The 27325-nt window shown below is 45.2% G+C and overlaps 1 protein-coding gene across 2 annotated transcripts in view; it reads right to left on the reverse strand.

Moving 5' to 3' along the window:
* Positions 1–53: 53 nt before the first annotated feature.
* EML6 (EMAP like 6) overlaps positions 54–27325 on the reverse strand; it is an 89436-nt gene continuing 62164 nt past the window's right edge. Inside the window, exons 19-44 of one of the 2 annotated variants that reach the window (XM_058801788.1) lie at positions 26647–26758; positions 25865–25992; positions 24442–24583; positions 22882–23034; positions 22505–22636; positions 21583–21671; positions 20799–20975; positions 20510–20711; positions 20205–20331; positions 13985–13999; positions 12759–12767; positions 11646–11724; positions 10540–10669; positions 10000–10098; positions 8846–8866; positions 8314–8487; positions 7436–7644; positions 6829–6986; positions 6103–6217; positions 5473–5661; positions 4310–4482; positions 3422–3584; positions 2783–2886; positions 1594–1747; positions 1301–1401; positions 54–200 (exon numbers count right to left, since the gene is read on the reverse strand). In XM_058801788.1, coding sequence (XP_058657771.1) covers positions 176–200; positions 1301–1401; positions 1594–1747; positions 2783–2886; positions 3422–3584; positions 4310–4482; positions 5473–5661; positions 6103–6217; positions 6829–6986; positions 7436–7644; positions 8314–8487; positions 8846–8866; positions 10000–10098; positions 10540–10669; positions 11646–11724; positions 12759–12767; positions 13985–13999; positions 20205–20331; positions 20510–20711; positions 20799–20975; positions 21583–21671; positions 22505–22636; positions 22882–23034; positions 24442–24583; positions 25865–25992; positions 26647–26758 — 3180 coding nt within the window. In that variant the 3' untranslated portion in view covers positions 54–175. The remainder of the gene's footprint in view (positions 201–1300; positions 1402–1593; positions 1748–2782; positions 2887–3421; positions 3585–4309; positions 4483–5472; positions 5662–6102; positions 6218–6828; positions 6987–7435; positions 7645–8313; positions 8488–8845; positions 8867–9999; positions 10099–10539; positions 10670–11645; positions 11725–12758; positions 12768–13984; positions 14000–20204; positions 20332–20509; positions 20712–20798; positions 20976–21582; positions 21672–22504; positions 22637–22881; positions 23035–24441; positions 24584–25864; positions 25993–26646; positions 26759–27325) is intronic. The other variant, XM_058801789.1, reaches the window with a different exon arrangement.

Below are 27325 nucleotides of genomic sequence, written 5' to 3' on the forward strand. Positions count from 1 at the left end.
CAAGGGTGTCGGGCTTTCCACAGCCAGCTCCCATTCCCTTTGAGTAGGTTGGGATGAGTGATCTGGAAATGTCAGCCTGCAGCAGGGCTGGGATTCCTGCAGCCAGGGGGGCATTCCTGGCTGTCCTGGCCAGCACAGCCCCTGCTGGGGCAGGACAGCAGCAGCCAGAGGCTCCTCAGAGGCAGCGCCACACAAACACACTGGGGAGACAGGAGGGACAGCAGGGATTGGCCTTGGGCACAGCCCAGTGAGACAGGAGCAGAAAAATACATTGGGTGTGTGAAGTACAGACTGTGTGTGTGTGTGAGAGACAGAGAGAAGTATACTGTGCACAGCTGCTCTGTCTGTAGTCTGCAATGTGAGCACTATGTGTTGTATGTGCAGTGTGCACAATTTGTGTGTGTGACACTGTGTGTGCACTCTATGTGTCTGTGTTTGTGTGTGTGCTGTGTGCCTATATTTCCTCTGCCTGTGCTCTGTGGGCAGTGTCTATGCCCTGTGTGTGTCTGTGTGTATGCAGTTATCTATCTTTGTGCATTTCTGTGTGCACTGTGTGTCTGCACATGCAGTGTGTGTGTGTGTCTGGGTGTATCTTTGTGCATCTCTGTGTGTGCCCTGTGTATGTGTGTGCCCTGTGTGTATCCATGTCTGCTGTATGGGCACACTGTGTGCCCATGTGTGTGCACATGTACCATGTGTGTGCAGTGCATTTGTGTGTGAGATGTGTCTGTGTGGCTTGTGTTAGTGTGGCTGTGTGGTGTCTGTGCATGTGCACACCCGTGTGGCTGTGTCCCTTTCTGTGTGTGTGTGTGCCTGGCTCTGTGTCCCTGTGTGTGTGTGTGTGTGCCTGGCTCTGTGTGTCCCTTTCTGTGTGTGTGTGTGTGTGTGTGTGCCTGGCTCTGTGTCCCCCTTACTCCGTGTGTGTGCCTGGCTCTGTGTGTCCCTTTCTGTGTGTGTGTGTGCCTGGCTCTGTGTGTCCCTTTCTGTGTGTGTGTGTGCCTGGCTCTGTGTGTCCCTTTCGTGTGTGTGTGTGCCTGGCTCTGTGTCCCTGTGTGTGTGTGTGTGTGTGCCTGGCTCTGGGTGTCCCTTTCTGTGTGTGTGTGTGTGTGCCTGGCTCTGTGTCTGTGTGTGTGTGTGTGCCTGGCTCTGTGTGTCCCTTTCTGTGTGTGTGTGTGCCTGGCTCTGTGTCCCGTGTGTGTGTGTATGCCTGGCTCTGTGTGTCCCTTTCTGTGTGTGTGTGTGTGTGTGCCTGGCTCTGTGTCCGTGTGTGTGAGTGTCCCAGTCAGCCCCAGCCCGTTACCTGCAGTCGTCCCCTCCGGTGCTCACCACGAACTTGTCGTCGTGCGAGAAGCGGATGTTGGTGACGTGCGCCGAGTGCCCGAAGTAGCGCTTGTGTTTGGCCTGTGGGACAGGAGAGAGCTCAGGGCTGGCACCAGGCACAGCTCTGTGCCCACAGCCAGGCTGAGCCCAAGGCCCTCCTGCTCCCTGGGAGCTGCCTGTGCATGGACCCTGCTGTTGGGTGCTGTAACCCCGAGTGCTGAGGGGTCTGGGAAAAGCAAAAGCTGCTCAGGTGAAAATAAGAGAGGCACTTACAAATTTCTCCGTGCATGGGAAGTCAAACAGCTTGACCAGCCCAAAGTCATCTCCTGTCACTATGTTCAGGCCAGCGTGGGTGACACATGCACAGTTGACATCGGCTTTGTCTGCATTTCGTGGCCAGATCCCAATGACTTCGTCTCCAAGAATGCTGTTCCAAAATCAAGGTAAATAAAATAGATTAGATAAGACTTAACTTGCTGCTGCTCTTCCACAGGGGGCTGAGCCAATACAGGTCAGTAATAAAAAATGGCTGCATTTAAAAATAAAATTGTCCCTTTAAATGATTGCCCAGAGCTCATCATGGAGACCAGCACACTAATACATCATTTTGATGTGATTCTTAAACAATCTCTATCCATTAATCCTTAGGTTTATTTCCCATGAAACCATTGGCATCATTCTACACCAGAACCTTGTGCAGCTCTGGTCTCTATGAGCCTTCCCCCAGGATTCCTGACTGCACTGTTCCCTTAGCTGCGAGTTCCCAAATGAGGGAGTGCTTGGCTCTATGTCCCCTTGTTCTCAGAAATAGGTGTTCTACCTTGGCTTCAGCTCTCTGTAATCATTTACCCACAGAGTCACTGCCAGAGGCAGCTGCCCCCTCCCACCAGCTGTCAGGAGTCCTCTGAAATGGGGAATTAGGGGCAGATTTTTATACCAGCAGAGCTGTCAGAGTAGGAGGATTCTCATTTACCTTCTCCCAGCCCTGCCTGGTTGTCAGCCCCTGTCAGCTCTGCCTTCGGCCTGTCCCACTTCTCACAGGAAGAGCAAGAACAGCCACAGTTCTGCACTGCTGGGGCAGATTCCTGTGTTCATCCACATCAGGAAATACATTTTAGTGATACTCAGAACTCCTCCATACAATCAGTGCAGGTTTCCAGGCCTCCTGTGCTGCTGTGTTTGCTGATGTGGGACAAGGCTGCCTGGAGTGGCCCAGAGCCATGTGAGGGGTCTGGGAGGAGTGGCAATGAGCCACTGTGGCTCTGTGACAGCCCCTGGTGTAATTAACAGCACTAATTACTACAGCCACCAAGCAGCCAGAGCTGTAAAACCCCCAGGGTGTCACATGGAGCTCTGGGCAAGCAGAGCCTGGGGGTGCTCACAGGTTTGCCAGGCCCCGGGGACACCTCAGCATTGACACCCCAAACCTGTGACTGATCCCAGTGCTCCCCTTGGCTGTTACCTGGTCCACGTGGCCCAGGTGATTTTCTCTATGACTGCAGGGTCTGTGATCTGCTTTCCCAGGGGCACCTCGTGAACCTGACGCTTGTAGGCACCTGTGGATACCTGAAAGTGGGAAAGGAAAAACCTGGAGGCTGCTAAAAACACATTGTTGTCTTTAAAATTCCCAGCAGTCTCACCAGGTTTTATCAGCAATTAAACATCTAGGGGATAACATTTCTCTTTTTTCCTCATTATCTGGAATTGATCACATGCTATATAAAGGAATAACAATGTTACAGGATGATGATGGAAAGAGATGCTCTCATGCAGAGCTGACAGATTTTCTCTCACTTCTATACTTTATCTCAACATAATTTTACTAAACTTTATCTCAACATAATTTTACTAAATCAGAAACATTTCTGAATGAAACCCCTTCAAATTAACACTTTAATTAAAACAACTGAGCTCTCACCCAGATCCTAGCCTCGGGGAAGAAGGGAAAGGCTTTCATATGGTTATAATCCACAATTTCTCTTTCAGCATTGTCCCCCTTCCATGGACCTGGGATAAAGCTTTGCCTTAGCACAGCTGGAGCCTCCACCTCGTTGTGGTGGCCCAGTAAACCTGAGGGCTCCAGGGGCTATCCCAGACATACCTGGATGTACCTGCTGTCTGCAGAGAAATCCATCTGAATGACAAAACTGGCAATGTCCTTGCAGTAGCCAATTCGGTTCAGGGTTGTGCCTTGAGTGAGATCATAAAAATCCACAGTATGTTCTTGTGAGCCCACTGCCAAAAACCTGTTATCTGGGCTGATCCTAGGCAATAAAACATGGAGTGTTTTATTGAGATGTCACTGGCTGTTTTGGTGCAAGAATTGCTTTTGCTTCTCATGCTAATGTGACAGTAATCTTTTTAAATGAAAAACACAAAAAACCTTCAATCAACAGCAAGACTGAACCTAAACCAAAACTTGATGCTTAAGAGAAGAGGAAAACTCAGGATATCTGTGACAGAGGACAGGGTTAAATGGAATATTGGGAAGGAATTGTTGCCTGTGAGGGTGGTCAGGCACAGGCCCAGGTTCCCCAGAGAAGCTGTGGCTGTCCCACAACTGGAAGTGTTGAAAGCTAGGTTGGACAGGGCTTGGAGCAAGCTGGGACAGTGGAAGGTGTTCCTGCCATGACAAGGGGTGGGACTGGATGGGCTTTAAGGTCCCTTCCAACCCAGACCATTCCACGACTCTATTCTGTATTGTTGGCGGCTAAATGATGCTAATATTGCACTTGCATAAAGCCACAGCACAGTGTGCAGAGCAACACCAATCCCCTGGGAGTCAGCAACAGGAACTGCAATTTGGAGAATTAACTCCCATCATTCCAGCTGTGCAGGGTGGCTGGAACTGAATTAAAGCCCCACCACAGTGCCCTTCACCAGCTCACACAGGTTCCAACCAACACAGACTTACAAAACCTCTGCAAATCCCCTGGCACTCCATGGCCGTTCCCTCGAGGCAGGGCTGTGTATTTTGAGCACCCCCTACCTGATGTCCTGAATTGCAGATTTCCTGTCCCGTTTCTTGCCCCAGACCTTGAGGCTGTTGACGAGCAGGAGCACGAACTCTCCGTTCCTCATGCCGATGGCCACCATCTCCCCGTCGGGGCTGTAGGTGGCGCAGCGCGCGGGGTGCCCCAGGCTCACCTTGTTCACCAGCTTCTGCAGGGACACAGAACAGGCTCACACCTCCCCAGCACACCCGGAGCTTCCAAACACAAGTACAAAACCTACTTAATTCAAAACAAATCCACTCTGTTTCCCTCTAAACATAAACCTGAAATGTCACACCGAGACTCACATCCCACCAGGCATATGTCGCTAAGCAGGCTTCAAAATAGAGATGTGATTTGGATGGGGGTTCATGTTTGCATTATTTTGTAGACTGACATCGAGTTTCACACCAGAAAAGGGACTATTTAGCAGAACAAGCTGAAAAATCTATTTCCTAATTTGTTTCAAAGTGACTTTGACATCTTCAACAACTGCTGATTGGCACAGAGCTCTCCCATTTCATTTGGTACAAGGAAATGTCCTTGAAAGCTCTTGCATTTTCACCCAGCTGGTTGTATTTATAATTGAGTAATTTTCCTCATTAAAAATTATCCTGTTAGCTCAGGTAACAAGCTTTTGGAAAGGTTTATGCTGGCCAAAATGAACTGAAAACTTCCTGGTGTTTTTTTTTTTTTTTTTTAAATGTTTTATCCGTTGTTTTTAACAAATGGTTGTTGTTAGTCAATCTGACTTGCAAAAATCCCTGAGGCAACATGCAGAGTTCCAAAGGAAGGCTCTGAAGAAGAGGGAGCTGTGCCTGCCAGGAAGGCAAAATGACGGGCAGGGGCTGTGTGTGTGACAGCACAGTCTGTGTCACCCAGACAGGCAATGTGGGATTAAAATGCTTCCTTGATCCCCCAGCCTGCAGACTGGGATCAAAATAAACAATGCCCAACAAGAGGCACTCCATGAGCAGGTGTGCTGGTGAATCCCTGCATTCCTCTGGGAGTGCTGGTGCCAAACATGACCAAAACCTGCTCAGGACAGAGGCAAAACCCTGCTCTCATTCCAAGGCTGCTCAAAAGCACAGCTGGAAAAATGGATATTTGGATAAAATGCTCATTTTTAATCCCACACTTTTACATTCACAGTACTCACTTTGTCTGACAGGTCCCAGATCCTGGCTGTTCCATCGTTGCTTGCAGAGATAAAGATGTCTTTGGAGGGGTGAGTTGCCAAGCCCCAGATTTCCCCTTCCATGTGACAGTCAATTAACAAGTTAGAAGCAGCATTTTTTTCTCCTACTTCAAGGATTTCTCCATCTTTTGTTCCCACCAAGATTTTCCCCTGTTTGTAGGCAAGGAAAAGGAGTGGTGAGAGGTGGTCAGTGTAACAGTAACTGCCATGGTTTAAACTGCCAGAGCTCCCTTGGCAAATACTTGGAAAAAGCATAAATAGATTAAGCTAGTAATTGGTAATGGCTACTTGATTGGAAATATAAAACAACATTCCTCAGTGGTGCTTTTATCAAGGAATGTGTCAAAATGAAATAGAGACCATCCCCTGAGCACTCAGCTGGGCAGGCCCCACCCTGTGCAGCATCGCTGCTCCTTTCTCATGCACAATTTAAACACATGCACCAAGACAAATGCCTCTGTTATTTCCACTGTGTTCCACTTCTCCCAGTCTCAGTAGCTCCCAGTGGGGTTTTTGTGGCTTTAAAGCAGCAGCAGCAGCTCAGGAGGCAGCCGAGCTGTGCCCTGTGCCCCTGTCCCCCCGTGCTCTCACCTTGCCGCGGCACACGGAGCGCACGCACTCGATGAGCTGCCCGGTCTCCAGCTGGAAGGCTCGGCACCGCTTCATCTCCTGGTCCCACAGCTTCACTGCTCCCCCCTCCTTCGTGCTGCAAAGGAGCCCTGCTGTTACCTGCTGCCTCCTTCACACATGGAAATCCCACCAGCAGTTTTCTGCTTAAATCACTAAACACCCACTGACCCACTCTCCACTCCATATCGTTATTATGGTGCAATGGGAAGTAAATGATAAAAATTAAATGCTTTCACACTTCATGTTTAAACAGCACCACAATTTGTACAAACCAAACTGCTCTCTTGCCACGTATCTCAAATCTGTTTCTTGGCCAATCTGTTTCTTGTGGTAATCCCAAGACCCACAACATCTCCACTGGGAGAGGCTGTCTGTAGTTTGACAGGACTAACAAATGAAGAGAACTCCAGTCATGGCAGGAGCTCAGGCAATAAGAGCTTTTCCAGGTGTTTGGAACAATTCCAAAGAGATTCAGCATCTCCCTGCCACATAACGTGCCACTGTGACCCCCAAGTATCCTCCTTTAGTCCTTCACTTACTGAGCCACCTGGGCAGGTTATGCAAAACTGAGAGTGAAGCTGCTACAGCACAGAGACCATTTAACCCTGGGCTGCTGGATGAGTAACAAAACCAAAAAGAACACAAGGGAGACAGAAGCTGGCACTTTGGGAAGATGCTGTGTCTTACGGCCTCTCCTTCCCTCCAGTGACGATGAGCCCGTCCCGCAGAGTCGTGTACATGGTGAACACCGGTCCTGTGTGAGCCTTGGCCACCAGCCTGACCAGGAAATGATCCTTCCACACGTACACATCTCCATTTATGGCACCAGTGAACGTCAGGTTATTCTGCAACACACAGCAGCAATCTCTGATACAACACACACCTCGGCATTTTTGTTCAGCTTCAAGTACAATTCTTTACATTAAATTTAAAAGTCCTTAACGACCACACTGGATTGTCACCATTGGTGGTATCACTGGCACATGTCACATTAAATATGATACAGGAAATAACAGATCAAGTTTAAGCTAAACAGATAAATAACCAGCAAAGTGCAAACAAAGGCAAAAAAAAACAACAAAAAAAGACCCAGGGCAGTAGGTGTGCTCAGAGCTTAATAGAAGACATTCACCCAACTGTGCTCAGGAAATTCAGGGAAGGATCTCAAGGTGCACAGGTTTTAAATCCACATTTCACTAACAAGCACTGGGTTGGATTTCAGCAAAGAAAACTGACCCTTGCAGGTTTAATACAAAGCTAATGTAAAATCCTGCAGCAGGTAATTTGAACTCACTGCTCCAAAGGCAACAGAGAGCATGGTTTGCATTTTGGCATCTTCCATGGAACCAATGACTCCTTTCTTGTAGAGCAAAGCGCTGCCAGCCAAGGTCCAGAACTTCATGTGTTTGACCCCCACGGACACGAACTGAGTGTCGGAGTCGGGGCGGAACTCCACAACGAAGATCCTCTCCAGGTGTCCTCCCCTGCTGGCAACTTTAGCCCCTGGTTTAATAAGGAAAGGATGAAAACAAAGCTGAATTCACCTGAGGAATTAAGCTCTGATATGATTTTATCAAATAAATTGAGCTGGTATTGGATTAGAGATTTGTGTCCCAGATGCTGGCAGCTGCAAATCCCAGCACTGTTTAGTGTATCAAACATCTTAATGCAATTCCCAAAGTCCCTGGTTATTCCATTGCATCCCACAGATTTAGGAAATGCAGATTTAAGGCCTTCATAGCACAATCTGTCTCCTGGGTCAGTGAAATAACACAGAAAAGTTGGCTGTCATCTGGTGAAATATGCACAGGGACATACTCATGAGCTGAGGCACTTTTCCTCTCCCCTCCATAATTTCCAAAGATAGGCTTTTGGGAAGTAATTTCTAGAAAAGAATTATCTCCATCACAGTACTTGAAGTGTTTTAGGGAAGAAAAGGAATAGTTTTCCTTAATTTCATGTAATTTTATGTTAAGCATCATTCTTTCCTTAATTTCCACTTGCAATAGGCATTTAAAACTTCTTCCTGTTCATATTTTTAGCCCTTCGCCATCTTTAACTGATTAACTGGGATAGAGTGGGGAGACAAAACTCCAAAGACTTGAAAGGCAAAGCCAGTGACTGTGCCCAGCTCTGTGAGGCTGAAGGACCACGATTTCCCCTGGTCTGTACCTTCCTGCCACCTCCAGACAGTGATGGTGTGCTCTGGGTCCACTCCCACCGACACCAGCAGTTTGCCCGTGGCACTGAAGTTCACGTAATTGACGCCTTTGGTGTGGAAGCAGCGCAGCATGGAAAGGGTTTGCTTGCTCATGGCATCCCAAATGTGAATTGTGGGGGTTGTACCTGCGGGCAGAGAGAGCCATTGAAAGAGAATTAATTCTGGAAAGTTTCAGTGCAATCCAGGCATTTGTCAAGAACATTTAACCTGAACAGACATTAGTCAGGGGTTTGGATTTGTCTGAAGATTAGCACTAGCGGGAAACAGAGAAATTAAAATATCTTGCAAAACACAGGGAGGGGGAATCATTGTAGTCCATGGAGTCAGACAAGTTCTAAAAGAACAACAGAACATTCATGAAGAGCCTCATGCAAAAGAAATTGCCTGCAGATGTTTCACTTGTATCCATGGTTCACACAGATACAACGAGGCAACATGGAACTCAACAGGACTCTGCTAAATTCACACACAAATCAGCCTTACCTGGGAATTCTGTCATGTCACCTGCATTGTGAGAGCAATGGCAAATGAGGAAGCACCAAGGGAAAACAATAGGTGAAATAAGTCATGTGAAGTGCCAGCATCAGCACCAGAAGGAAAACAAAATTAAAAACTTGGAAATGGATATGGATTAAATCAAGAAAACAAATAAGCAGGAATATTGTTGAACTTTTTTGAGTATATTGGCTTTTATACACAAATATTGCAACAATATTTAGTACTTTTAAGTTTTAAAAATGGTATCTAAAAGAAATGTTACAGGCATGCAGGTTTTAACAATTATTAAATTCAAAAGTGAAGTGAATCTCTAGTTATACAAAATACCAAATCAAACTCAGAAGCATTCATCTCCTGAGGCCTAGGAAAAGGACTTTTAGCCTTTCCCATGTCACAGAAATCAGTGTTTTGCACAGCTCTGGCACCATATGCAGGTTTGGGTGCTCCCTCCACATTCCAGCTGCAGTGACCATGCTCAGGACAGGCAGCAGAGGGTTTGTGTCTGTCACTGTGCTCATCACCAACATTCCCTGCCCCTGTCCTCAAGTTATGGATTCCATTCTCCTGGAGTGGGCAGAGGAGACGTTCGGACTCCGTTCTCCTCCATAAAGTGAATTATTTCAGCTTTAGGCAGAGGGACAGCAGATCCTTCTCAAAGCTTGAGACAACCCATCCTGCATTCCCCATGCAGGACCCTCCATAAACAATAAACACACAAAAACCACATATCAGTGGTTTCTCAGCTGTCCCCTGATATGTCCCCTAACTGCTGCTGAGATCTCTCTCTGTTTCTGCCTTTTCTGCACAGCTCCTGCATTCCTGCAGAGAGAATGATGCTCATTGTGTTCTCACTGCTAAACACTGCCTTGGACACAGGAAGGAAAGAAGGAACTCTATAAATCAGATTATTGAGATGATTAGGCAGTTTATCAAAGCTTGCCTTCTGAAATATGATTACACTCCAATTAACTCTAAAATCCAATCACTCACAATCAGAGATGGAACTGAAACAGTAAGAAAACCCGGGAGCTTGATTACTTCTTCCAAATCAAACAAGAAGTAGAATTCCCCACAGAAGAGCCCCAAATCCAGCAGTGCCCTGAGAGCTGGGAGTGGAGCTTTGCTGGGGTGTCACGTACCGATCTGGCTGGTGGCCACCACGTTCTTGTACTTGGGGTGCTGGTTCACTGTCAGGCACAGGATGTCATCTGTGTGCTCCAGGTAGAAGCTCTGGCTACCTAAGGCCACCCAAAGAGGATTTCAGTCACCACAGCACCAAGGAAGAGCCACCACAGAAGCACAGATTATTTGGGCAGCTGTTAAAACTCTGCGGGGGTTGGGGGGGGGTCACTAAGGCTGCTCTGCTCCCATTCCCAAATGCACTATGGTCACAACCATCAACACACACAGGGGGATACAAAAGCAAAATTTGGGAAATTATACCCAGGGAATCAGCAAAGCCCTCCCAAGGGAAGGGGCCCAGAAAGGACAGATGGGGCCATCCTTTTTTCCCAGCCCACAGGCCAGAGGCTGTCCTAGGACTCGAGTCCCCAAAGGCCTCCCCAAAGTTTCCCAAATGTGGGAAAGCCATAGGAAGATTAAAAAGTTCAGACTTTCAATCAAAAATAATTTCCTTATCAAGCTATTTTATCTCCAGGTGTTTTTTCAAGTGGAGTTACCAGTGGAGAGGTTTTGGACAATGCCTGCTGCAGCTGTGTGGAAAATGATGTCAGCACCATCGTTCAGGTAATGCAGGTTGTTGCGACAGTCAAACCCTCTGTACCCAAACACGTGGTCTAAGGCCAGCTCCTGCTCCAGGAAAACAAAGAGAACAAGAGTGAAATGGAAGAAAAAACAAGATTTCAGAGCCTGGACCACTTAAGGACAATTGGAAATTACACAAGTACAAATATCTTGCAGAGGCCATAGAAAAACAATAATTAGTTGTCCCCACTCTGCTCATTTATTGAGGCATAACATTATCAGAGGCTATCAATAACCTTTAATTGGTCAACTAAAGCATTGCACTTATATTATTTTCTTTTTTAATTATTCAGAGGGCTATAAATGCCCTGTAAATTTCCATTCCAAACAGATACAATTCACAGAACAGGTTGGATTTTATTGCTCTTCCCATCACAGTTTAATATTTATACAGGGCATCAGATATTTTAAAGAAGCTATCTGCAGAGTTTTCAAAAATTATTCTCATAAACTACCAAATTTCCCCAGACCAAATTCTGACCTTAAAGTCCTTAGAGGAAGTCAGGGCAAGCTATTAGTAACTCTGTAATTAAGACATTATTCAGAGGTGTAATTGCAGCTTACAATGAGCAGTTGCCAAGGAAATTTCCTCCAGGAACCCAGCATGGTTAATGGATTGTTGGTAGAGCTGCCTTGGAGCCCTGAAGCCCAACTTAATGACTGCCCCAAACACAATCACAGCTCACTGGGAACAATCCCAATTAGCCACAGACCAAGTGCTGCAAATGTTCCACACAGGTCACAAAATATTCCTGGTTCTGCCTCTTATGTGGGAATCCAAACAAGTTGTTTGGGGAGAAAGGGAAGTTCCAAAGTCAACGAGCAAATTCCATCATTCAAAATCCCACAGAGGGTTTTTCCTGGGCCAAAGTTCTGGATGTATTTCCCCTGGGGCTGAGCAGGGAGCATGGGAATGCAGAGACTCTGTGATTGTACCTGCCCTTCACTGAGAGACAAACAGGGATGGATTTCACCCAGTACATGTTAATTTCAAAGAAATAGAAAAGATATGAATTCTGACCTCAACCAGTTTCTTTTTTTTGTTGACATTGTTCTTTTGCAGTTTCTCAGGCTGAGGAGCAGCTCTGCTCACAGGTGGCCTGAAAAGAACATTTAAAATGGAGACAATTGATATATTTGAAAGTTAAACACAACCTTCAAAACCACAGTATGTGTGAGCAGCAAACGGACAGTTACCCCTGTATGAGCTTTTTCAGAGTTGTACAACAAACTGATTAAAATCCTGCACTTTTTGATAGAAAGTGCAGAAACACTGATGTAGACTTCACAGATGAGTGGCAGAACAAACAACCTTACACCATTCAAAAGACCCCAAACCATAATGATTTAAATCCATGGAAAAATCCTTGAATATGAAAGGATGGTAAATTGGTGCTTTCAGAAATGATCTGAAGTAATTTCTGCAGCTGGCAGTTGACCTCTGCCCAGCCTTGCTTCTTCTGAGAAACCCCATCCCAAAACCTTGATATGGCTTCAATAAATTCTTCTCAAAATCATATTAAAGATAAAATGGTTGCATTTAAATGCACAAGTCATTCATTCAAGGGAATTTGGGAGATTGAGGCCATCAAAGCTATTTTATATAATTACAGTTGCTAAAAGTAGATAGAGAAAAATTCAGAACACAGGCTGAGACAAAATCTGACGTGTGCAAATGGTCTGTGAGGCCAGATAACCTCTGCTGCTGCTGTTGATCCTGCTGGGAAAAGAGGGACAGAGCTAAGGGGAGCACGTGGAAAGCATTCCCAGAGCTTATGATTCCAGAAAAATCTGACCTTGCTCTTACATTCCACATGCTGTGAAATTTGTTCCTGTCCTGAGACCATAACTATCAGTAATTCCCATTTTGCGAAAAATTAATTGGAGAAGAATGAAATCCCTTTTGTGTATAGGGAGCTGCTTTTTCTGGAGCTGGATTTTTCATGGAAGGTACTAAAGGCACAGTGGACAGAGCCCAGTGGGGACTGAGCCCTGTGGGAATGAGCAGCAGGACAAGCTGAGCTCAGACAGAGCAAGGCTGGAGGGAACCACTCCAAGCCACGCCTCGAGCACAGCAAGGACCAACAAGCACATGAGCAGGTGACCCATGACACCAAGAGAGTGGAAGAGTTACCTTGATCCCCTTGGAAGCAGCAAATAAAGCCAAGCAAGAAACTTAATAGAGTTTAGGAGTCACTTGTGAGCACGAGACTCATGCACAAGCACTTGCAGAGCCAGCAGTCATTCCTGGGGCACAGCACTGCTATCCAAGCATGCCAGCAAAACTAAAACAGAAACCAGAGAGTGCACAGAGCCACCAACACCACACCTGGCATCCCTGGGCAGCCTCAGAGCTAAAGGTCCTGCAGGATGGCGGGGAGAGGGAAGCTACATCCAAGCTTCCTGCACACTTTGCACCAGAGCACAAGGGGCTTCCATGGTTGGTTTATTGTCAGGAGCCTGGCAGGGAGGGAACTGCTAGGAAGTGACAGTTTCCTAGGCAGTGCTGAGAGTGCACACAATGGATGATTGTTCTCTACCCCAGCTCAGCTGCAATTTAGCCCACAATGGCTGTGAGGAGGCCAAGTCACTGCCAGGACAGCCTGTCCTGCCCTGTCCTCAGGGAACAGTACCTTTATTTCCTCAGAGAGTGGCACTCAAGTCCCCTGGGGTGACCCTGGGTGGAGTGGAACTGAGCAGTGGTGCTGTGACCAGCAGGGAAGGGCCAAAGGATGTTATTATAAAACTTGTCTTACAAAATCAATTCATAATTTCATTTTAGCCCAGATTTATGAGGGCCTCTGAACTGGCACTTAGGAAAAGAATTGTTTTCTCGCAAGCTTTTTTCTATTTTAGTGTTATTTCAAACTGGATCATTTCTACATTTCTTTACCTAGGAATATCAAAGTTTATGACAAGAGCAAGCCAAAATACTTCATGAAAGCAAGAGAACACTACCACTGTGACATGCTTGATAGTCACCAGATTGTAAGCATGAGGCTTAACTTGGAGACACACACAGAGATACTTTTATAGCTCCTACTCACAGCACACACAGACACAGATGTTGTGTGCATTCATATATACACAGCCATGTATATATACACACACGTGTGCATTCACTGCCTCTGCACCACCTTCATAAAACACATGGAAAGCAGCACATTGGAAACATTGTAAGAAATAATTTCACTTTAACAAGCCTGAGACTACATCTAGTTTGTTTTGACACAGAAGATGACACTGCCAAGACAAGAAATCTGCACTGTAGCAAATGCCACCCTTTGCCCTGCTGGACCTGTGCACCCTGCATGGCACATTCCAGCAGGCCAGGCCTCAGCTGGGCTCCCCAGTACTTACTTGACAATTCCCTGCCTCCAAAGGAAAGCAAGTTAAAACATAACACAAGCATTAATGGTTTCTTTGCAGCAATTGAAAACAAATGTGCTTAGATCGTGTAATGGCACAGAGGAGCTCCAGGAAAGAGAGGACACAGCCAGGTGAGATGTTCCAGTTCTTTGGGCACTGTGAATACAGCAGAGAAGGTTTCTGTCACTCCTGGCAATCTCGAGGATGATCTCACATGAGGACACACAGCTGTCAGTCAGGGATAGAATCCAGATCCAAACTGACAAAACCTCAGCACCACCTTCATACAGAAATGTGAAAATTGTGAGTGAACATTCCAAAGCCCAAACCAGGGGTGGGGTGAACAGGGAGCACCAGGATGGAGAACAGCAGATAGACACAACAAGAGCTGGGCTGGGGGAAGAGGGAATGGGGTTTTGGAAGAGTGGAGCACCTTGAGGGAGGTAAGAGATGTGATCTTAGAGAGCAGGGCCAAACTGAAGGGAAAAAGCTAGATCTGTTTAGATGGAAAAAAAAGGTGAAAAGAAAAGGCAGATCAAAAACTGTTATGATAAATTCTGTGGGAGGGGGATGTAACCAGCTCCTGTTTCCAGGTCACAGGCCAGAACTGCTGTCTGGTTGGAGATGCTGACTGCAGTGAGAATAAACTGGAGTGAACACAAATTCTGCTCCAAGGCCAACAGGAACAGCATGGGAACTCCAGAAACAGCATCATGGAAAGGGACAACAAGGTCTGGGGCAGGGACAGACGGACAGGAGTGTCCTGCACCAAGAAGGTGGCAGGCTGAGCCAGCAGCAGTGGGTGGGGAAAAGCTCCAGGCCCAAAAGGGAGACAGACATGGGATTTACATGGCTGCAAACTGGAGAGGGAACACACTTGGATCTACACAAACATGAGCAGGACTGCTCCTGAGAAGAGAAAGCAAGGTTCAAGGAGAGGAAAGGCTGGTAGGGTTGGGTTGGGCAACAGAACAAAAATCCAAGGTTTGAAAAATATACTGTTCATTTCAGAAAAAATGCAAAAGCAGCTTTTAACTGTGCCCTTCACCAGTGACAGGAGGGGACTCCCAAGTGCCCCCAAACTGCTGCAAAACTCCTCAAGCTTTTTTTAATCCCTTCCCAGAGAAGGGATTAAAAGATTTTATAAATTCTAAACCCTTGGATTTTCCCATCCCAACATACATAGGAGTTTTACATACAACTTTTCCTGCTGTTACTTTTTTATAACACTTTGTAGCTATCATAAGACAATAAAAAGAACAGGATTCAACATGAAAAGACCCTATTTTCAAATAGAGCAGATCAAAGCAAAGCTCAAACAGAACTAGAGAGAAACATCAGTGGTAAATTGCATTTTTAAAGGACTGAAAAAGCCTTACATGGTAACAATATTTATAACTTCATCTGTATGCTGATGCACTCTTTAAAATAAAAAAAAATTCAAAAACTCAAAAAATCACAAAGTACTGCAGGACATATGGTGGGGCCAGCTGCTGTCACAGGCTGTCAGGGCAGCTGGTCACTGCAGTCCCAGGTCATTCCAGCTCAGTGCCCAGTGACATGAGCACTACAGCAAGCAGGGAGGAGGGAAATCACTGGGATTAAACCTGAGGGGCTTGTTCTGAGACCTTGGGAACAGCTCCTGTACCACAGGCTGGCCCTGCTGCCCCTCACACACTGAAGGGACTGAGTCCTCTCCATTTGTTCTGTTGTTCCCTGCACGATTTGAAGTGTGTTGTGTAAATACAAACACTGAACCAATCACACCCAGCAGACCCTCCCTGTGCATGACAGAACATGAGGAACATGGCTTTTCCATCAGCCCTGGAGTGCCTCCTGCACACATTCCTGAGAAAAGCTGAGTATTTCACATCACCCCCAGTGCAGGGAGCACTCAGGCTCAGAGGGAGAGGTGCTGGGAACATGTGGCATCCCTCAGTTCCACTCCCCCAGGTGTCACACAACCAGAGCAGACCTTAGAGCCTGTGCTGACCTGTGGGAGCAGTGAGATTGACTCTGAGTTCAGCTGCTGGCAGGGACTGACAAATACCAGGCACAATGTGCACAAGCCTTGGGGACAGCTGGGATGAAACCAGCAGGCTGTCAAATGCATTCAGGGTGCATTAAGTTGACATAATGCTGTTGAGAAAGTAAAAGTGAATGTTCCAAACGATGCTCCTCATTCTCAGAGAGGGGCTTTCTGCTGGAATAAGCCCAAAGTTATTTTCTCAACCCCAAGGATGGGTTTTTTCAGACACATATTTAATATTCCCCACCTACACACAAATACAACACAGATTCACACTCAGAGCTGTTGCACTGCACCCACAGACGTGTGTGTGTGTGTGTGTGTGTGTGTGTGTGTAAAGGTGCAGGAACCAAGGCTGTAACCATGTATTGAGTAATTCACTTTGTGGTGCAAAGGCTTGTGGGGGCTATTTGGGAAGCTTATATAAGTTAACTCATGTTATTTTAAAGAAATCAATAATTTAAAGAGTAACATTTGAAGAGAGAAAATTCAACTTCTTTAACTTTTCACCCTTATCAGGACATGTGATTACACAAGGCAAACACTCGACAGAGACCAGTGTCTGAGGTGGGTAATCCATGGGGAGTGAGACAAGCCAGGATGCCAAGAAAATGGAAAACCAGACAAACATGCTAATGCTGCTCCTTGCTTTCTACACCTTCCACCTGCTCTGGAGGAGTTCCCATCCCCAGGTACATGTGGAGTCATGCACACTGAGCCAAAGGAGAGCTGCAGATGCAGGGGTGTGGTAGGGGTTAGTAGGAGGCCAAATGCAAACAGGCCTTTGCCTTTGGGATTAGTAACACAAACACAGTCATCAGCAAGCTCGTGTTACTTCTCATGGTATCAACTCTTGGTTTAAATGCTCCCAGCCCCTTTGTGAAACAGCACAATTCTTCTGTGGCACAGAGCAGAGCTTACAATTGTCCTGGATTGTCTGGGACAGTCCCAGCAGTGGCCAGGGGGTCCCGAGGAGCAGCGGCTCCTGCAGCCCCTCTGCAGGGCACCCCACTCCTGACCCTGGGCATGGCAAGGGGTGCCAGCCACAGGGACACACAGGGACACAAGGGGAGTGGGGAGGGCAGGAGGGAACACATGGAAAAGGGGGAAGAAGAAAACAACAGGGTCGGGGAGAGGAGAGAGAAACAACAATCAATTAGTGATCTTAACCAAACGCACCAATGCAACTGCAAGACATTTTAAAACTGTGCCTCAGCAACTTTGCCATCCTAAAGCTGTAGCTGCTGATTGAGACAGGAAATGTTAGATCCCCCAAAAATACCAGGTCATAACTTGATTCAAATCCTGCAAGTAAAATCTACCATGTAAGTTCTACACTCCTCCAAGACATTTGCAGAATCGTGATTATTTTAATTACATTTGAGTTAGACAGGAAAAATAAATTTCATAAAGGCCTCTTATTTTCTTTTCTAAGGGAAAATGTTATTATTACTCCTAAATTTGTACTTATCACTGTACAGTTCAGCTCCCAAACCTACACTTGCAATCTTCTCAGGGATCCCATCACTGCTCCTGAGATCAAACTCCTCCTGAATTGAACAATGAATTGTTATTTCTAGAAAAATGATGTACCTGGAGCTTTTCAGATTCACCACCTTCTATTAGAGAAGCACAGAGTGCCCTGCAAGCTTACTCCAGCAAACAGAAGGATTAAACAGACGGATGTGTTTGGAATGTGTTTGATTTCATAAGCTGGAAAGAAACTTCAGCAACAGTTTGCCCTCTGAATATGAGTGTTAAAAGAAAAACCCCAGTGAGCTCCAAGTCATTGCCCCCAAGGAGCAGCTCACAGAAGCAGCCCAGCTATTCCTACTTCTTGCTTAAACCAGAAACTTGCTTCTTCTCTTTTTTATCCCCCTTTCCTTAATTTAAATTGCTTAATTATGAGTTTCTTCTCACTATACCTTCAATATTTTTCCTTTCTCAAAGCCACAATGAAAATAGAGCAAGGGGGACACTCCAAGGCCCTGACTAGATGTTGCAGTGAAGTAGGCCAGCAGTTTTCCAGGCCTTGGGATTTACTCACAGTTTCTGTTCTAAGCAGCCCCCCAGCTTGTCCCACAGTTTTGAACACGTGGACAGTGAGTGCCAGTAAGTTACCAATGCCAGAATATTCAGGGCACAATCACCAGGGTCTTCAGACAGACACATGGCACAATCACAAAGGGAAAGATCTGGAATGTTTCCCCCAGAAAAACTTCCTCCTCAAAAGCCTAGCAGGTTTCCCCACACACCTGCCTGAAAGAGAATGGAACACAACCTCTGGGTTCCCTTCTGCAAACCTGGAGGGGCTGGGAGAGCTCCTCCAGCTGTGCCTTTGGCAGAAAATCAAAAGCTTTGGGAGCTGCCTCCAATATTCCTTGCTGCCCTTCACTCAGCCCTGTGCACAGAGATTTCAAGGCTCCCCAGCCCCAAGGCCTGACTTGGCCTCAGATTTCCCTAATCCTGTCTCACTGCACCCACACCCCAGCACCCTTCACAGCTTAAGGCCCTACCCAATCACAACACCCTCAGAAAGCAGTTTGGATGACATTCAGCCATAAAGTTGCCACTTCTGATTATTTCACTATAAATTTTCACTATTTGTATTAATCCCTTGAAGACAGGGAAGTTAACTGATCTTTGAATTATGAGATTTGTTGTCAGATTGATCAAAACAGCAAATTCCAAATACCAAAGGTGTGATTGTACTGAAGCATCTGTAATTTAAAAAGGAGATAAAAATGTGTACAAGAGCTGTGACTCTCGAGCAGAAAAGATGGGAAGGAGAGTGATAAGGGTTTATTTTTAACCTAGATTAAAACAAAGTACAAAACTGTTGATAACACAGCATCATCACAGCAGAATAAAACAGCTGGGCAGTACAAATGTTTCTGGTGCAGCACATCTGTACCAATGCCACTTAGTATTCCTGTAACAATTTAGCAATTCACCCAAAATAAAATAACAATTTTCCTTTTTTTAACTCAATTTGCAAACATTTATGTTTACCAGATGATACACTATGCCTTTTTGTAGAAAGATGGAGGAACAAATTCCTTATTTGAGAAAAAGAGATATTCTTAAAAGAAATGGAAAAAGAGAAGGTTATGGTCCAACAAAATGGTTCATTGCAAAAATCACTGATCCTCTTCCTGCATGGTATTGTTAAAACATTGTGATGAAACAAAATGGGTGCAACATTTTTCTTCTTATTGTTCATACCCCACATTTCACACCCAATTCTCCTGTTTTGCACATTTACTGAGCAAAAATGATTAATTACTTTCTGTTCAACATGTTCAGCACTGCATTCTTTGAGAGCTTCAAAAATGAGAAACTCATTTTCTCCAAGGCTTACACGAGATTAGGAAGTATTATTAACTCCATTTTGTCTCTTGCAATAACAGAGCTGAGCTGAAAATCTTTCTGTGGGTTAACCCACAGCAGTCCTTGGTGTCAGTGCCCAGAGGGGGGCAAGGGCAGGGAAACTCCTGATAAAAAATGATCATTTCTAAGAAAATTCTCTATCAAAAGAGACAAAATGGATTCACAGCTGAGTCACCAGCTGGATTCACAGGTAGGGATTTACTGCTCCAGATTTTGAGGGGGAATTATTTACTGGTTATAGATGCTCCTGTTCTGTCCCATCAGGTTTCAGCATCCCCTCCTTTAGGTCTGTGTTTCACTGGACTCACCCTCTGCTCTTAGCTCTTACCTCTTTTCTTTGATCTCTCCAACACTGCTCCCCTTCCAGCTAATTTTTTATAATATTTCAGCCTAAGGCCTGTGTGTGCCATGGGAAATTCCAGCTTTAACAGTGACAACCCAACACAATTACAAGTGACTGAAAATCTTTTAATAAAAGCAACACCCAAAGCCTTAACCACAAAATATTTACAAGCTCACCACTACCACAAGTGCTCTGCTGCAGACACACACTGGTTAGGAGAGAATATAAATGCTCATGTGCACAGCAAAAGAGAACACAACACTCAGAGATGTGTCATATACACGTATTTTCCTCCTTCACATAAACATGTTGTACTGTGTGAACACCATTTTAAATGTCATCTGGTGAATTTTAAAATTCCTGTCTTATTTCTAAGGACTAATTTTAGGTGAATGAAAAGAGATGTGCAAAAGGGCACACATGGAAGCAAAAGCCTTTGTGGGACATACCTCTCTTCCACTGAAACCTCCTTCAGCTGCTGATGGGGTTTTGTGCCTTCCATTTCTCGGATGCTCACTGCATAGATCTTAGTGGTGTAGTCAATTGCTTTTTCTCTTGCAACATCACTGTCATAACCTTAGAAAAACAAAACATGAAATAAAACAAGCTACCCTCGTTTCATAGTGGGACAGGAGAGAACAACAATGAAAGGAAGGGAACAAATCCTACCAAGCTCTCCTTACACTGAAATTTAGCAAGTTAAATGCATGTGTGAATCTCTGGTTGAGGCAAGGAAGAATGAAATCCTCTTTACCTCCATCTTCTTCTGCATCTGTGTCTGATTCTTCACTGTCCACCAGCTTGCTCTCCTGGATGCCCAGGAACTCCCTGGTCCAGATCATGAGGGCGGTGTCGGCGCCGCCCACGGTGAGGAGCACGGAGTCGTTGTGCAGCCACTGCACGTTGGTCACCTGGGCACTGTGCCCCACGTACTTCTTGAACCTGGCATGCTGGCCCTGCAGCACACAACACCCCCACTGGCACCCAGCAATCCTTCCTTCCTTCCTTCCCTCTCCCAGCACTGAAGCCCACACACTTCTTACCTTCACTGGGTAGGAAAAGAGCTTCACAAACCCAAAATCGTCTCCCGTGGCCAGCAGGGTCCTGTCCTTGGTGAGACTGGCAGCGTTGACAACGGTGACATCACTGTGCATGGGCCAGATCCCCTCACAGGTGGGACCCAGCACACATGTCCAGGTGTCCCATTCAATCTTCTCTATCTGCAGTAAAATTCCCCCAAAGAAGGCTGCTTACTTTAAACATACCAAAAACATGCTAATTTCATGTGTATCGTTTTCTATGTTTGACATTTTAATTTTAATACTTTTAGGTCTTAAGAAATTGTGCTGTTCCAGCTTGTTAATACAAATTGTGTATCTTCATCAAACTTTAACTTCATTAACACTTTAAACGTTCCCATTTTTCCAAGCAGAGCATGATTTGGATACAAATCTCCCTGAAGATTTTCAGAGGTGCTAAACACTGGCAATTTTCTAGTCATGTAAAATTACTGTCACAAATAATCAGCTTGATGAAAAGCCAGATCCTGCTGTTTGAAGGTGGTTTATAGCCCATGTGCAAAACCAGGTGGCTTTGAGAAGGGGATTATGGCAAATGGCTTCTAATAAATAAACAAAAATAAATTTAGAGATACAAGCAGAAACCTGCACATTCTGCCATTTACAAGTGCTAGGAAAGACACTGTGGAATTACTAAGTAATTCTAATTCTAACCATTGTAAATAAAGCATTATAAAATGAAAAATACACCATATGAAGACAATTCTTTAATTTTCAAAGTAAAAATAATCCAGCCCAATATTCATACCTCAGCAATTCTTATAATATGTCTTTTCCCCCTTGGTGCTTCAAAAAATAATTGTTCTTTGGCACCAGAATTGACTTGCAATAGCTTTCCTGGATACAAAAGAAGAGTTTGTTATGAATCTTAATAATTATTGTGACAACTACAAACTTTCTTTTGACTGAGTGAAGAGATTTCTGGGGGTAAATTAAGAAATTATCTTCTAGAGAGTTATTCATAGCCAAAGTAACACAGAGGCTTGAAATCACTCTTGTAAGGGTCCTATACTCTGAATAATGCAGAAGTAATATTTTAAATATCATCCAATATCCTTAAGAAGTTGCTGTTGCACAGCAAATCAGTTTCTGCTGATAGGGAATATTTTGCTTTATTTCCCCATCACACTAATGGAGGTCAAAAAAAAATGGATGTGTTATTAATTTTCCTAATAATTTTACAAGGCAGCTTTGGCAAAAGTGGAACCTTTGCCAGCTCCCATCCCTCCTGCACTCCCCAGTGAGGCTCCACTCTGAGCTGTCCTGGGATGGGAAGTTTGCTGTGCCCACAGAGATGCTGTGCTTGCTGCCCCTGGCCCACACCACGTTTTGGGGCTGGCCAAGAGCAGGGACAGAGCCCAGGCACACAGGGGGCCCCACACAGATCCCAGCTGCTCTGGGAAGGCTCACTGGCATGAGCTCATTATGGATCCTGCTGGACTTAATTAGCTGGGACCATCAGGCTCCAGCTTCTTGCAGGGATTGCCATGCAGAGCTCAGCAAGGAAAGGAAATTGGATACCAACAAATGTAATTGCACTGGATCCATGCAGCGCTCCGTGGGGAAACAGCATTTGCATCAGTGGTTGATCTCAAGAACTGGAGGGGAGCAGTTTCCTGCTATTCCACTTTATGGGCATTTCCAGTCTGTATCCCTGGCCAACACTTTACCTCTGGAGTCCCAGTCGATGTGGGTGATGTAGCTGGAGGCACCTTTGCAAATGCCAACCCTCTTGCTGGTCAGGACGTTGTAAATATCCACAAAGTTATCGTGGGAAGCCACAGCCAGGTACTTCCCTGATTCTGCAAGGAGGAGACACCGAGGTTATTAAAGGGTAAATTAACTGATACTGGTGTGGTTTTCACCACTGCAGTGAATTCACCAGGCAGGGTGGGCCTGTTCTAGGGCAGCCACATGGAATTGTGGAGTATTTAATGCATGGAGCACACACAAAGCCAATCTTCCTTTGGGACATTCAACCTTGCCTAGACAAGAGAAACAAACTGCAGGATAAACTCTCCTCTTCCACTTTATCATGTGGTTGTACCTCGTGAAAACTTTATATCCGAGATCATCTCCTTCCTGTGGTGGAAGGAGACCATGTCCTCCACAGTGTCGGCGTTCACCACCAGGAAGCTGCCGTCGTTCAGCCCGACCGCCAGCGCCTTCCCGTCCGGAGAGAAGGCACAGCAGCGCCCGCCTGAGGAGGCACACGGAAATGAGCCTGTCATAACTGAGGAAACCAACAACGAACTGCAACTGAAAGGTTTCTACAGCAAGTATGTGATTTTAAAACGGATTTGTTATCTCTTGAGGAAGATATGTTACAGAGGGGTGTGATGGATGCTTCGTTACAGGGTTGGCAACAAGGATTTAATCTCTTTAGAAACAGGTTTATTGTAAATACCATCTTCCAGCCACATTCTAAACACACCAATGACAGAAACAAAACAAAAAACCCCACCCAAAACACATAGAGAAAGGAAATCCGGATGGAAAATTCAAAGATTCATTAAAGGCAGTGTATCTCTGCCTCAGCATTATTCCTGACACACTCTCCTACAGCTACCCTCATCCATTCCCAAGTTCACCTCTCCAAAATATTTAACTCTGTTTTCCCCCAGCCAGTTAAGGGTTCTTGTGCTCCAGATTTGTCACTGAAAATGAACAATTTAAAATTTTCTGAGGTATCAACGAATTAATAAAATAAGAGTGATTTTGAGAAGACAAAATTTCAACATAGCTTATCTAATTTTGTACAGAGGAGAGGGCAGAAAAAGTGTTAATTTTTGAGAAGTTGTTTTAACAGGTAAAGATCATATTGACAGCAAAATATGACTGAGCTCAACTGTAGCCAGTTTCTGAAACTGTAGATAGTTTCTGAAAAATCCTTTCCTCAGGATTTTTCCTCCTGAGAAGCTCAGAGGCCTCAGGAACAAAATGCAAACATTGATTATCTGCTGCTGTGGAGTGCAACAGGTGCATCTGGGATTGGTCTCATGTGGTTGTTTCTAATTAATGGCCAATCACAGTCAGCTGGCTCGGACTCTCTGTCTGAGACACAAGCCTTTGTTACCATTCTTTCTTTTTCTGTTCTTAGCCAGCCTTCTGATGAAATCCTTTCTTCTATTCTTTTAGTATAGTTTTAATATAATATATATCATAAAATAATAAATCAGCCTTCTGAAACATGGAGTCGGATCCTTGTCTCTGACCTCACCCCTGGACCCCTGTGAACACTGTCACACTCAACATGCAGGAAATTGTACTTTGGTCTTTATAAGGAAATTCTTTTATGTCAGCAACATACTGGCCTTAAGCATTCCTAGGGAGGAAAGTGATTCTGAGGTCAACTCATTCCCCTTGAAACTGGGGGAAAAGATACTGAGGTTCATTTTATTATTATTCATTACAATAGATTACAGTCCTTTTTCTTCCTTCCCTTTGCACTGACTTGACACATGCCAAAGCCAATTTATTTCCTGCGTTCCCAATTTCTTAACGACCGTGTCCTTTGCCTAGGCAATTAATTAAGTGCCCCAGAGGCAGAGAGGGAGCTGCTCCAGGAGCAGGGGATCCCTGGATGCCCAGGCCAAGGCAGAGTTACCTTTTTTGAGTTTCCTCACTGCCAGCATGCGGTGCTGTGCTGAGAGCTCCCAGATTCGCAGCGTTTTGTCGTCGCTCACCGTGGCGCACACGGGCAGGAGAGGATGAGCTGCCAGGCCCCACACTTCCCCCTCCATGTGGCCCTGCAGGAAAGCATTCCACACGAGAGGAAATAATAATAATGCCTGTGGGGCTGTGCAATAGGGGCTGACCTTGCCCTGCCTCATTTTGCAAGTCCCAGGCAGTAAAGCTGTGGAGGTACCAGTTGTTGGTTTCTCTGGGTCTGGACTGAAAACACTTGAGACAGTATTTCATGTTCACACTCAGGTGTTTATTATTTCTTATCACTAAAACAGTCTCACTGCTGTGAGTTGGGCAGCTTTTCATTAGAAGGCACAAAATGGCCAACAATCTCTTGTTCCAAGGTCTTTTAAGACTGAACTATCCCATTAAGAACTGACACCTGGATTATTTCCCTTTTAACCAATAGCTGATCCCAAAGAGCTGCAATGGGGACTTTTCTGCCCAATCACAAAATGCCACCCAAACCCATGGAGAAGGAGGAAGAAGAAACCCAGGATGACACCCACCCTGTGCCCTCCATCTTGCTTCCACCCACAACACACTAAAAATCCCAAAACATAAATTTCCCACCCAAGTGACACACCTACACTGCTCTCTATAATCTATTTCACACTTTTGTGGATTCTATTCTATCTTGAAGTCTAGGAAACTGTCTCCATGAATGAGGGTCAAAGTCAGTGCTGCCCTGGGGGTCAGGGCACCCCAGAGCAGACAGGGAAATATTCCCTGTGCCCTGGGCTTCCACATAAAGCCTTCACCATCTCCTCTCTCCAAAGCTTTCCACATTCCAAAAGACCTGAACATCTGCTCTGTCCCCCCAAGTGTCTGAAATACTCTTCCATACTCCCCTCCACTATTCCTGGCTGTAATTCCTGCTCTTCCAATACTCTCCTTTCCAAACTTGAGATTAATAGGGAATAGTTACACCCCAAACAGGACTTTACCCTGAAATCCTAATATTGGCTAATCCTCAAACTTTATATCCTTTATAAGATCCTTGTTTGCCCAAAACACACATAATATTTTGTCTTAATCTTGCCTCAGATTCTCAGTTTTCCAAGCTGTTAATCACTCTTCCTGCTTTTTTCCAGCTTGCACACAGTTTGCTGGCACTGCATATCAAGGTTAAATAATTTCTTACTGCTTTCAATCTGCATTAGTGGATGAGTTCAATGTTTTATAAAACACAACCTCACACATCTTGGATATGCAGCCATGCAGGCAAGACAAATTTGAAGGATTACTTCATGTGATCAAAATTTACTGAAAAAAGAACACCAAAGAACCAGCATTTCATAAAAATACAGGAAATAGTTTGCTATGGCAGATCCATACAGTACCTGAACAAGCAGAGTCATAGGCCCACTTTTATCAATTTCAAGGATTTCTCCATTTTTAGTTCCTACCAGGATGTGCCCATGTCCCAGGCTGATGGCTCGGATGGAGGGGTTGTCCTCTAAAAGCAAACCTGAAGAATGCCAGATTTAAAATTGTTTTTTAAAATTTCATACCCCTTGCAGTTTATATGTAATTCAAATCTGTTCAAAATCATGAGCATGAGATAAAACTGCCTGATCAAACTGCCAGATAATCCATGGATTCCTTAGTAATGCAGGGAGGGGAGTTTGTCTGTACTGTGGCAATACAGTGACTGATACTTCACTGCTTGAACAGTGGCAGGGACTGAGGGAGTTCCAGCACCTCAGAGTAATGCTGGGATTCCATATGAATATCCCTTTCCAGAGTTCCACACTGAGGCCTGGGGAATTTAACAGGTCTTTCCACATCACAGGGAATGTGGCCAGCCAAGGAAACCGGACTGACTTTGGAACTGCCATACTCAAGGTTGGGGACTTTTCTTCTTAAAGTCATTTCACCAATGAAAACAAAACCCAATGCCATGAAAGAGAGGAGGGAATAACAGAACAAATTATAAATGACAAGGAATACAAGAAATACCTCTTCTGTGGATCAAGCCAGAACATTCCAGCACAGAGTAAGGTGTGTGTTGCTGTTCCCTTTGGCTTCTGGTAAGCTGTGACACCCAGTCCCCACCCATTTTACTGCCATTTACCACCCTCCAAGCACACAGCCCTTACTGGAACACACTGGAAGCCAATACCTTTAGAACTAGCAGAGAGTGCTGCTCTTTTGATAGCATATGTCTTCAGACACCTCTCAAACATGTCATCCCAAAGGGCCACAATTCCATCTTTTCCACCCGTCACAAAGCCCTGCACAGGCACAGGAGCAGAACACACAAAAATGTCAGCACTCATGGGAGAGATTCAAAAGGACATGGCCAAAGGCACAATAAAGCCTCCCCTGCTTTTTATTCATGTGTCAAACTAAAAATACTGGAGTCTGTACCTATGAGGGAAAAATTCAAGTGGACAAGATGTGGAGTTGCTTTTCTAGGGTAATAAAGATTTGCAACCACATGGAGCACACACTGCTGTAAACAGGAATGCTGGACCAGGACATTTGCCCGCATGTGGGAACAAGGGATGGGAAAATGTGATTTACCCTTGGAAGAGGCAATGGCTGGCAGAAACAGCTTCTCAAGTTGTTCCAAATTCAATTGACTTAACAGATGCTTCAGCCCAAGTTCTAATAATGCATCAGGGACCGATTCTCTCATTAATTCCCTGGGTAGATTATCTGGGCCAAGTGAATGCAGAAGAGCATAAATAACTAACCAACAAAAATCTAAGTGAAGAGAATGTTCAGTGCCAAGATCAAACAGAAAAATTGATAGGAAAGCTGGGAACAATCAATTAGGGCCAGAAAGGATTGAGCCA

Source organism: Ammospiza caudacuta, chromosome 3, assembly GCF_027887145.1.
Source record: "Ammospiza caudacuta isolate bAmmCau1 chromosome 3, bAmmCau1.pri, whole genome shotgun sequence".
Lineage (NCBI taxonomy): Eukaryota > Metazoa > Chordata > Aves > Passeriformes > Passerellidae > Ammospiza > Ammospiza caudacuta.